Genomic DNA, 13,144 nt, shown 5'->3' with positions numbered 1-13,144 from the left:
CTCCTAAACTTATTATTTATAGAGCCTTCAGGGCAAAGACTATGTTTTATTCATCTTTATGATCTCACAGTGCCTAGTACAGAGTTTTGTACACAATTGCTGAGAGTGGTGTTAAAAAGGAAAAGAGAAAGTCTGAGATCCAAAAGAATGAGTTAGCCAGGTAGAGGAGGGTCCAGACAGTAACAATACCCATCAACAAAACAGCTACAGGGACATGATAGTGAGTAAGACAGGATTTTCCTTTTTGAGGAGCTTGAGGCCTTGTGAAAAAATATATTAGGAGAAGAGAGATAAAATACACCATCTGGAATGAGGTAACTACTAAAATTAATCATTAATGGCTACCTTTTACTGAATGTGTCAAACATTGTGCAAAGAACATTACAGACATTATCTCATTTAATCCTCACACCCCATGAGTCAGATATTATTATCCCCATTTTTCTAATAGGAAACTAAGAGTTGGAGCAAGGATAAATAACTTACTCAAGGTAATAAAATTAGCAAACAGAGAGGCTGTGGTTCAAACCAACATTTAATTCCAAAGTCAGTAACAACAGGAACCAGGGTAACAGCACTGAAGGAGTAGGAAGTAATCCAGGATAGACTATATATAGAAATGGAGCTAGATTTGCTGAAAGATGAAGAGCAGTGGTTAAATTAAAGAGGTATTAAACATCTATAAACCGGATGACTAAATGGATGCGATCCAATGCATCAAATGTAACTATCCTTAGCCCCTATTTTCCTTCCCCAGATGCAACCAATGGAGTTTCTTTATGAGCTTCCAGAACCAACTTATGCATATAAAAGCACCCAAACTCACTCTCTCATTTTTTCAATTTTTATTTTAAAATAATTTGAGACTCAACAAACAGTTGCAAAAAGAGCACAGAGAGTTCCTATATGCCCTTTCCCAGCTTCTCTTAATGTTAACATCTTACATAGCCATAGTACAACTATCAAAACCAACACATTAAGACTGAGGCAAAACTAGTAACAAAATTTTGCCTGTTTCAAGCAATTACAAATAGAGCTGCCATAAATATTCTTGCACATGTCTACTGATGCTTCTGTGTGGCAGGGGTCCCCAAGACAATTCTCTGGCTCAATGATTCGCTGTGGAAGGACCCACAGGACTCAGAAAAGCTGTACACTCACGTGTGTGGCTTATTATAGCAGAAAGATACAAACTGACATAGCGGAGAAAAGCATAAGCAAAGTCCAGGTAAAACCAGGCACAACCTGCCAGGTGTCATCCCCCAGTGGAGTTGCATGGACGTACTTAATTCTCCCAGCAACGATGTGACAACAAAGTGAAGTGATGTCAACCAGGGAAGCTTGCCTGAGCCCTGGTGTCCATGGTTTTTATTGGGGGGCATTCAGAAGGCACACAGGGCCTGCATGACTGACCTCGGCTATTCAGATTCCAGTCCCCAGAGTAACATAGGTGCTCACCATAAATCACATGTTTTGCATAAACTACCCAATACAGCTGGTTCTATGTGGTCCAGGGCCTCAGGCACACAAAAACACACTTACTAGGCAGAATATCCCAGTGGCTGAGATCATCTCCCAGGAGCCAGTAGAGGACCAGTCCTGAAGACAGGCCTTTCTTCGGAATATGCTGGTTTCAGGACCCAAGCCAGTTGAGCTAGCCCTTTCCTATAAAAACTGTGAATGCATTTCTGGGCTACCTCCTTCATTTTAATATCGGTACAATATTCTGTTATATGGATGTACCACCACTAATTTAGCCAATCACCTACTCATTAATTTTTAAATTATTTCTACCTTTTTGCTCTAGTCAACAAAAAAGCAAAGTTTTATAAATTTTAAAGAGCTACAAAAAATAAAGATATATTTTTTCTAGAAGTATTATCACTGAAAGATGAATTAAAGGTTTAGTCTACTGTGTGAGTTTCAGCCACCTGAATGAATAAAGGGTAGCTTTAAAAATAATCTGAGTTGCCAAAACCGGTTTGGCTCAGTGGATAGAGCGTCGGCCTGCAGACTGAAAGGTCCCAGGTTCGATTCCGGTCAAGGGCATGTACCTGGGTTGCGGGCACATCCCCAGTGGGAGATGTGCAGGAGGCAGCTGATGGATGTCTCTCTCTCATCGATGTTTCTAACTCTCTATCTCTCTCCCTTCCTCTCTGTAAAAAATCAATAAAATATATTTTAATAAATAAATAAATAAATAAATAAATAAATAAAAAATAAAAATAATCTGAGTTTACATGTGAGTGAATAAATAAAATGCACTGAAGAAAAAAACTTGAAGGACTTTTCTTACCTCCTATAGTATTTGCTGTCAGTAATTAATATGAAAATTATGACAGTAAACCAAAAATTACACGATTTCCTGGAAATCACACAATAGCATTACACAATAGCAAAAAATAACTCTAGAGTTTTGATGGGTTATTTACATATATCTAGAGTCTAGGATTCCTATTGTACAATCAGAGAAAGTTCATTAGACTTTCATAGAAATGCAAGCCCTGAATTTTTGTTTGTGATAAGAACAAATGTCAAAATTTGGTACATACATTCTCTTCCCTCTATCTCACAAGTCATAAACACTCTTGGTACAAATTCTTTATGTTAAAAAGATCCAAGATTTTAATTTTCTAAACACAAATCTAAAAATGATAAAATCGTAACTAACTGTTATCTCAGTTTAAGGAATTTCTTATCTTCTGTTGAGATATTGCATGGCTACGACTGAAAAGCCTGACAATACTAGATGTTGGCGAGGCTGAAGAAGCAGGACTCTCCCACACACGGGTAACAGGAATGTAACTCAGCGAACACTTGCATCTTGCAGCTCAACTACCGCAAACCCTTGCAACATATCCTCATCTTCAGATTTCCTCATCACAACTCCCACCACTGAAAGTCATGCCAACAGTAATGGGCTGATCACTTTGTAACTTTTGTAAGTGTCTAATCACTATGTTGTACACTTGAAACTAGTATAATATCGTATGTCAATAAATAAATAAACCTGTTCCAGGCTCAAACTGTAAAAAGGATGAAATAACCTCAATAGAAGAATAAATTTAATAAGATGGTGACATTTGCTCTAGCTATTATACTATGTACCTTTAGAAAGTCCTTTGTTTTACATTTCCTTCTAATTATATTCCTTGATATTATGTCAGTGAACTTTAATAATAATAATAATAAAAGAATGGTAAAGAAAAAAAGAGAGAGAAAGAAAAACTTACTGGGATTGAAAATTCCTCAGCCAGATATTTCAAGGAGGCTGCTTCTCTTGCCAAGAACTTGTTCCTTTCTCTCATGTTGTCCTGAAGTTGTGTATCAAACTCCTTCCTTACCACAGAAGCAACGGAGTCAATAATCACAAGTTTAACTCCTTTTGAAATAATTTCTTCTTCTAAGGATTCAATCCTGTAAAAGTAGAATTTGTAAAATAGTAGAAAAGTTTAAGACATAATTTTTAAAAATAGGGCATTGCAAAGGTTAGCCAACTTAAAAACAAATTGTTCTTTTCTAAGTTACAGTGATGATTGCAAGTATTCAATAAACATAACTTATTTTCATATACATCTCTTCTACACATAGGGCATGCTTTTGGAAATAAACCAAAATGGTTTCATTCCTTAGCCTTTGATAGTTCTAAAGCTCCAATTTTAGGGTGAAACTACTTGTGGTAGCCAGTCTCCAAAATAGCCCCGAATTCATACCCTACAGAGTCTCTCCCACCTTGTACTAGGGTTGGTCTGTGTGACCAATAGCATATGATAAAATGATGGCCTGGCATTTCTGAGAGCAGGTATAAAAGACTACAGCTTTCACCTTGGGCTCTCTCTCACCCATCCGCTCTCTCAGATCACTCACTCTGGGGGAGGCGAGTTGCTGTGTCGTGAACAGCCCTATGGAGAGGCCCATGGGGTGAGGAACAGAGGCCTCTAGCTAACATCAAGGAAGGAAGGGAGGCCTTCCAGCATCTACATGAGTGACCTTGGAATTCTTCAAGGTTCTCCAATCCCAAGTGAGCCATAAGCTGCTAAACTTTGGGGTAATTTGTTAATAAAACAATACATAATTAATACACCATTTAATTAATTAAATATAAAACATTTTATTGTGTTTTTTTCATTTTTAAAGAAATACTTCAATTAATAGGCCATAGTGAATAAAGAATATGGAAATCATTTTATTGCTCATAAACCTAATATGTAGGGATCTTTTTCACTGAGAAACTAAAAACAGCAAAAAAATCTTCAAAGTGTTACTAAAATACTGAAATCTAAACCGGCATACCTTTGTTGAACCTCATCACAGCTGAGCTCCCGATAAAGATGAACTTTACTGCTTGTCAAAAGTAATTTTTCTTCAGTATCAAAATATCTTGGAAAACGAGATTCTGCTATCTCAATCAGTCTATGGGGGAAAAAATAGAATAATGAAAATAGTCAATGATATTTAAGGCCACATTGCTCAACCTCTAATGAATTTTACTTAGGAAACTCATAAGCCACAAGGAACACTATAATGAAAGCCTCATCAATAGAGCAGGTATAAGTAAAACGGCCTAATACACAAGTCTGGAATGTAAGCCCTGCTTTATAAGCACTAAGAGAGGTTAGCAGATAGAGCATGAGACCAGCAAGGGCTTTTAATTTGCATCTAATGCCTCTCAGGTTTATCTTTCTGGGATAAATATGTTTTTTTATAAATGATATTTTGACTAGTAGTTATAATATATATTTAATAAATAAGAAAAATGCATTTTCATGAATGAAATATATTTGAACAAATATATTATCATTCAAATAATCAAATATCAATAGGTCTCCATGTCTCAGACCTAAAAGATATTTTTTTCCATTAAAACTTAATACATACAAAATAAATGTGCCCTGGCCAGTTTTGCTCAGTGGTTGGAGCATGGGCCTGTGGACCAGAGGGTCGCAGATTCAAGTTCCGGTCAAGGGCATGTACCTCCAATGCGGGTTTGATCCCTGGGCCCAAGTGGGGCTCATGCTGGAGGCAACCAATTGATGTGTCTCTCTCACATCAATATTTCTCTCTCTCTCTTTGTCTCTCCCTCACCTCCCGCCCTTCCACTCTCTCCAAAATCAATGGGGGAAAATATATCCTCAGGTGAGGATTACAAAAACAAACAAACAAAAATTGCTATCCAGTAAGTCCTTGTTAAACAGAAAATTACTTTCTTCACAAATAAATGTTGTAAGTAAAAAATGATTTTCTAAACACTGAATTCTGACCTCAAAGCTAGTTCTAATGCCCCATGGGGTAGGCCAAGCATAGGAGAGTGACAATTGAAACAGATGCAACTACTTCCATTAATAGTACAAGACATGGAGAGCAGCACTAGAAATTTCTGATTAAAAATATAAACCTTAGAGTATAACTGTCTCCTATTTTAAATGATACTTTATTAGCCCCATACTTAACTATCATCCAAGGGTGACTGGGAAGAAGGCCTAGAAACACAAAAACGATCCTATATTTTATGTTCCATTTAAAGACACAAAGTACAAAAGAACAGTATTTTTTCATTATTAGACAGTTAATGAGTTCCAAGAAGAAGCTGAGAACTTTAAATAGATAAACAAAATAAGTTCCTCACATATGCTATAATCAGAAATGAAAGAGAAAAATCTAAAACAGGAAGAAACATTAAAGAAATCTAGTCAATAACATTTTTAAAGCATACTTTGAACAATTTGAAAAGAAAAAACACATTAGGTTGAACAGGAAGAGGAAAAATTATTTTAGGAGTAAGGAAGAGTACTAAAAGATGTGTAAAGAGTGAGAACAAAATGGATCAAATGACCATTCAAGAGAAGTTCCTAAGAAAGGCATAGGAATTTGAAAATTTTTTTTAAATAAGGTAAATGATAAAAGTAAGAAGAAATAAGATGGCATTAGAAAATGTTTTGAGGGTTTGGGAAATGTATAAATATTTTTATTAGGACAATTATTTATTGAATTTAGTGCTAGTCAGAGAAATCAGCTAAAAAGCTCTGGTACTTGGAACCCACTTAATTTTAACAGGATAGAAATGACAACATCCATCTGAAACATAGAAGTTTTTCAAAATTTGAATGCGCAGTTGATGAGAAACCAGACTGAGAGTACCTAACTCATTGGCAACAAGTGAACAGCTGACAGACAGTAATTCTCTGCCTCCAACATTAGACTGGATTTCAACTAGTGGCTCTGGAACTCCTTACTGCTCGTTCATTCCATTAACGTCCCTCAGAAGGAAAGTGGCCATGGCATGGACATGAGCTAACTTTATTCATAGTTACGCTCTCTTCTTTCCCTGATACTTTGGTGGAGAGTGGAGTTAGGGGCAATATCACTAACACCATGAAATATAGAAGCCACAGTTCTTGCTAATGATAAAATTTACTTCTGGACATTAAATATAGCAGGTACTCCATTACTAGGCAATAGGAGTATTTTCTTTCTTTCCATCCTAAAAATGCACAATTTATCTGGTTTAGTAGGAAATAAACTAAAAGAGCCTTACTGACTTCAATAACCACTGGAGATGGCAGGAGGGAAATAAAATCATACAGGGTTTTAGCCAGAAGGTGTAAGTGGGATGGCGGTGGTGCCTTTAAGGTCAAGCTTAATGAGCTTAGAGACTAACTTAGGGTCAATAAGCCTGAAAAACTTAGGAATTGTGCACAGAGATAAAAATAATAACCATAGTTATCAGACTAAACAATTGTATCAAATGGTTATTTACATACCAGTATGCTGTGATTTTCTTTAAGTTTCTCTAAGTGATTTTTTTTAATTTTAGAAAAGATTTTTAAAAATATATAAATCAAAAATATAAATGCAAAAATATATACGCCTCACATTAATCATAGCAATTTGTCATGACAATCTTCATAACAAAGATCTGTTTTGTTTGGAGCAAGCAACAGAAAAGAACCCATCTTTTGCTCCAGACATTAATTACATAAAGTTTGAAAACAATGCCATCTAGTGGACATCTTTCAAAGAATGCACTTAGATTCATTCATTCAACAAACATTTATTGAGGACTTACTATATTGTATGCCAGGCACTGTTCTAGTGCTAACGATATGGCAATGAACAAAAACAAAACAAAAAATCCTTCCCTTGTGGAACTTACATTCTACTGAGAGAAACAAAGAAATATAGTATAAAATGCGTCAGATAATAAATGCTCTAAAGAAAAGTGAACCAATTTTAAGAGAACGGGCTGTGACAGATGGAAGCAGGTGACATTTTATGTAAAGTGGTCTGGGAAAACCTCTTTAATAAGGTGACATTTGAGCAAAGGTTTAAGGGAGACAAAAAAAAAATGAACCATGTGGCTGTCCAGTGGAACAGTGCATAGGAAGAGAGAATGATAAGTGCAAAGCCCAGTGTAAGAAGATGCCTGGGGCATTTGAAAATAACAAGGAGGCTAACGTAGCTGAAACACAGAAAGCAAGAGGGAGAATAAAAAGAAATAAGGTCAGAGGGCTAGCCAGGGAGCGAAACACACAAGATCCTTGGGTCTGTGGGTTTTATTTGGATTTTATTTAGTAAAAGCCTAGGAGCAGGACAAACATAGCCGGACTTCTTTTCTTTATAAAGAAGCACTCTAAATACCAAATGAAGAAGAGGCTGTAGATGGGCAAGGGTGCAAGTAAGATCAGCAAGTGCAGTAATCCAGATGGGGTCTTGAACTAGAGAATAGCTCACGTGATTAGAAGTAACTGAACCCAAGATACAGTTCAAAAGAGAAGCTGAGTAGATTTCTAGACTAACTGGTCAGCATCTGGAAGAACAATGGATTCGAATCAAGGTTTTTGTCATTATTTCCTTGTTACTTCACAGCTCTTGTATAAATGGAAAGTTAAAAGCTTTAGCCCTAGCCAGTTTGGCTCAGTGGATAGAGCATTGGCCTGCGGACTAAAGGGTCCCACGCTCGATTCCGGTCAAGGGCACATACCTGTTACAGGCCCCCCCCAGCCTAGGCCCTGGTCGGGGTACAAACCAATAGATGTGTTTCTCTCACATTGATATTTCTCTCTGTCTTTCTCTCTCTCTTCCACATTTTCTAAAAATCAATGGGAAAATATCCTCGGGTGAGGATTTAAGAAAATAATAAAAATAATTATTTTAAGTTTTATATTAGTGACCACATGCCAACTTGAAATAAAACATATTCTTGATGGAAAAAAAAAGTCCTTTTATTGTGCTGAAATACAAGTTCATGGTTTTTCAAAGCTTCTTGTACATATGTAATATTTTCCTGTTCATTATTTAATATGTTCTTGTTCAGCATTGTGAGATTACTAAACATAATCATGTGAATCTATTAGTACCTTACAGATTCCAGCAAATTCCAAAGTTCTGTTTTAGTAATAGTAAGTACGTAAAACTAATTTCCGTCTTCTATCCTAGAAACTCTTCATGATCTCCCTTCCTACCAATTCACCTAGATTCACAAATGATAAGGCAGCTGAAGTTGGACTAAGGAGAACCTAGCCAGATTCATGAAACCATCTAAAAAAAATGGCAAGGGAATTTATCTCCCCTATTTGCCTCCTACTCAAAGATCCTGGATTTGTACCAACTAGCAAATAGGTGACTAAGACCACACTAGTACTGCCTTCAAAATCAGCCAAAGTTATGGCTGGCCACTACCCCTCTATGCCTCCCTCTTGATACACTGATTCAGAAAAAGTGACACTTTACATAGTCTGGCAGGAATTAAAGGGGCTGGCTTGTCCAACCGGTGTGGCTTAGTGGTTGAGCATCAGCCTATGAACCAGAAGGTCACAGTTCGATTCCCGGTCAGGGCACATGCTCGAGTTATGGGCTCAATCCCCTGTAGGGGGTGGGCGAGAGGCAGCCAATCAATAATTCTCTCTCATTGATGTTTCTATCTCTCTTTCCTTCTCCCTTCCTCTCTGAAATCAATGAAAATATATTTTTAAATAAATAAATAATAAAGGGCACTGGCTTTGGGGTACCTGACACCCTCAGAAGTGACATGCATACTAAGTACAGCAACTCCTTCAGACCTAAGCATGGCCATGGCTTCCACACAGCACCAATACAACACATACCTCTCCTGTGTATACCTAGTTATGACTTACAATTTTACATTTTTGTGATTATTTGATTGGCTTCTTCCCGTTTTGGGCTACATCTTCTTCCTATTTTTCAAAGCTTTTCTGATTTCATGACAACTCAAGAATGTCTACTTCTACTTCATAATATTCTGATTCTATATCCTACCTCCCTGTGTCCCCTTCCAGGGTCCTGGGTCCCATCTCTTCCTTCCCCACTTCCCTCAGTGTTCCTCACATGTCTATTTGTAGTACTAAGACTCAGCTTTTAAAAATATGTTTTTTAAATTGACTTTAGAGAGAGGAAGAGAGAGGAAGGGACGGGGAGAGAGAGATAGAAAAACCTATGGGCTGCTTCCTGCATGCTCTTTACTGATGTTCAAGCCCGCAACTCAGGCCAGAATCCACACCGACCTGGCTAAAATATACAGTGAAACCTCATTTCTCGAACGTCTCCCGTCTCAACCAAATTGTTCACCAAAACTTCTTGGTTGTCAACCAAAATTTCAGTTTTCAACCTGACAACCCTTTCACGCTGATACTTCAGGAACAAAACAAATTGCTGACAAACCTGTGGTATATACTTACTAGTACAAAGAATAGATACCCAAGAGATGTAAAACAAAGCAAATAAACTCTAATCAAAATAAACCATTTGGAACATATCTGGTCAGGGAATACGTTTTGATTTAAATAGTATTCCTTGAGAGAAATAAGAAAGAGATCTGATTCCCAATAACATAGTGAGAGAAAGACTCACTATACCTATAATATAACTTGACCAAGAGAACAGAATAGAATCAATCTCTAGAGCAGTGATGGCGAACCTATGAACTCATTTTTTTTGGTTGATTTTTCTTTGTTAAATGGCATTTAAGTATATAAAATAAATATCAAAAATATAAATCTTTGTTTTACTATGGTTGCAAATATCAAAAAAATTCTATATGTGACACGGCACCAGAGTTAAGTTAGGGTTTTCCAAAATGCTGACACGCCGAGCTCAAAAGGTTCGCCATCACTGGTCTAGATGGACAAGAACTCCTGCTCATGACTATCAACTAGAGCAAGGAAAGATGAGGACCAGACTTACGTTCAGGTGTGTAGAAATACACACATGACTAAGTGTCTCTCTCGTGGAATGTTAAAGGTCCTTTCCCAACTAAGTAAATCTTTTCTTTCCAAGCAAAGATGCACTTACTATCAGTGTGTTTCTTACAGTGAATGCCATACTATTTCAAAGGCTAACGTGAAATACTTCTCAATCAAAAAAATGTTTTGAAATTTGCAATGTTTCCATTCACTAATATTTTACTTCCAACTAGAAATTAGTTACAAAGCAGCTTACCTGTCTTTCTTATTAATTTTCCCTCGTCCCCATTTCCCACTTATATTTCTCCCTCTTTCTGAACTTCTTTCTTCCTGACTTTCTGCAAAACACACCTTATCCCAGAACCCCACTTAAACCAATAAAGGGATAGAAAAGGTAAAAGGAAACTGCTCCATCAATGGTAAAAGGACAATTCCTTTAAAACAGTGTCTAAATTCTGTGTTCTCAAAAAAAAAGAAGTAAATGTCAACCTGTTTACAAATGTTATATGCTAATATATGTTACAAAACTGAAGTATTATAGTGGAAAATAATAAAATCTCCTACCTTTCAGCACTAAATGCTGATTCTGTGTCAATGTACACAACAGCTCCTTCTAATCCTCCCATGTTGGTGGGTAATGTGGCCAAAACACTCATCATTATACAAAATTGAGTTTTCCCACAACCTGGTGGACCTGTAATCTAAAAAAAAAAAAATATCTGTAATCACAAGCAAACTCCTTTAAGAACTTGCCACAAACATAGTACAACTAATCTGGATTGCCAGAGATGTCCACTGTATATAATGAATTAACTTCTCCCCAATGCATCTGGACTGGTTCTCTTGTAGTTTGAGTCTTAACTCTGAATTCTTTCTTAGCCAGAACTCAAGTACCAAGATCTGGTCTGACTCCATCGGTCTAACACCTGGTGCTGTCTTGCTGCCAACAGTTGCTTAGGTCTTTTCACTCTCATAAAAAAATTAATATTTTCAGTGGAGGAATGATAATGAAATTATATTATCTATAATAATAAAAGCGTAATATGCCAACTAGACCAGACGTCCTTCCAGACGACCTTCCAGACAAAGCCAGGACTGTGAGGGAAGCCCGGGTCCCAGGTGCCTGCCAGCGGCCAGAGGGAAGCCCTGGTCCCGGTGCCTGCCAGCAGCTGGAGGGAAGCCCGGGTCCCGGGTACCAGAGGGAAGCCAGTGCTGGCTGCTGGGGGAAGGAAGGCCTACTCTTGCACAAATTTCGTGCATCAGGCCTCTACTTTTTTAAATATTGACTTAAATATTTTGTAATTCAGTGATTGAAATGTCAGGACCTAAGTTCTGCTTATTTCAGTACTTAATTGTAATGGCTGTATAGTAGGGAAGGGCTTGATTGCAAATATGCAAGGACTGAAATTAAAGTAGTATGTCATTGTTGTACTTACTAAGTCAGTATTTTTATTTTTCAATAAATTCCATTAGTTAGTTCTTGTTGAATTTTGGCTAATAAATGTCTGTCTTCCCTCCTATCAATGTTCTTACAAACTAATCAAAAGATATTGCATTTTTAACAATTGGTTTAGAAATCAACTGAAACTATTTGGAAGATTTTCAACAGTATAAAAAATATTGTTATAAGTTTTTTACAGTGTGCAGATGGCAAAGTTTTCATTAGACACGCATATCTCTGACAACAAAAATCACATTACAAAAGAAACATTTCCAAGCAATGACAAAAAACAGTCTCTCTGCAATTTAATTTCTATCTTTAAAAAGGCTATTACTATCTCACTTATTGTTGAAACATCACTTTAGGGATGGAGTAAGAGTGTTTCGTTGGTTGGCTGGTTGGTTTTTAATCTGCTATGAAGCATGTAACGTAGCCACTGGTCATAAGAAAAAGTGGGCAAATTTGACATATCACCTTTTCATTAAAAAAAAAAATTTGCCCATCTTTAAATTCAACAGCTCTTTTACAATCTTTGCTGGGAGATAACCAAAGAAGCTCTCATAATTCAAATGAACTTTATGGTCACGCCCCATCTCATTACAGAGTACTATAGAAATTCCATGCGTTACCAGTCAGCTTTATATAAAATTAACAACACTGATATCATTTCCAAGCACTGTCACACATCTGACATCCAGATAAAAATTAAATTTCATTATTTTTCAGGTTTACTTAGTAGGTTAAAACATTTCAACATTAATAATTTTTAGCTTCAGATAGTTTAGCTCCAAATTCTAGCAGCCAAACCACAAAATTTCAAGTTGTGTTCTGTTCCCAGGTTCAGCTCCAATGTGGTTAGAGAGAGAGAACATGCCAAACCAGAATAGTCTAAGTTATTTGCTTCTTGGAAACTCAAAATGAATACAACGTTTACACACAGAAGACACCAGTAAAGTACAATTAGCTTCAGATAGTTAGAGCCTGCGTTTCCAACCTGCCTGAGAAATGCAAAAGAACTGAGAGGAAATAACCAGTTGCGAAGACCACTCAAATACCAAATACAAAGGATTAACAAGTGGTTTAATAATTGACTTATTCATTGATTTAAAGAGGAAAGAGAATTATTCCCAAGTAAAGAAGTCTAACTGTACTAACGTAAAAATGAAGCCTAGTCATTTTAATCTTAACTGAGATTAAATGGTTGAGATGAACGTGAAACCCAGACCTGTTAGGACCCAAACTCTTAACCATGTTTGTTCTTCCCACATTCAAGATGGGGGCAGCCTAAAGCCCAATACTTTACAGAAGACAATTTAAGGACTGCCTGCTTCTGATCTGAGGAAAAAGCAAATGGAAACTTTTTTTTTTTTAATGACCACTCCCAAATCCCCAGGGTCTAACTATTTGTCTCCATTTGCTCTACAATTTTGTAGAAATATGATTAGGTCTTCAGACCTACAGAATTCATTTTAAAAATAATGAACCCTCTAAATCCTAAAACCAA

At 36.7% G+C, this 13,144-nt stretch overlaps 1 protein-coding gene across 1 annotated transcript in view; it reads right to left on the bottom strand.

Annotated features, from left to right (window-relative positions):
• The window catches only part of RAD51B (RAD51 paralog B), a 599,650-nt gene that overhangs the window by 565,299 nt on the left and 21,207 nt on the right, over positions 1-13,144 (bottom strand). The window contains exons 5-7 of the mRNA XM_023755857.1: positions 10,764-10,900; positions 4,294-4,413; positions 3,234-3,417 (exon numbers count right to left, since the gene is read on the bottom strand). Coding sequence (XP_023611625.1) covers positions 3,234-3,417; positions 4,294-4,413; positions 10,764-10,900 — 441 coding nt within the window. The remainder of the gene's footprint in view (positions 1-3,233; positions 3,418-4,293; positions 4,414-10,763; positions 10,901-13,144) is intronic.

Source organism: Myotis lucifugus, unplaced genomic scaffold, assembly GCF_000147115.1.
Source record: "Myotis lucifugus unplaced genomic scaffold, Myoluc2.0 scaffold_85, whole genome shotgun sequence".
Lineage (NCBI taxonomy): Eukaryota > Metazoa > Chordata > Mammalia > Chiroptera > Vespertilionidae > Myotis > Myotis lucifugus.
Note: the sequence above shows the minus strand (reverse complement) of the source record. Positions and strands in the feature narration are given on the sequence as shown.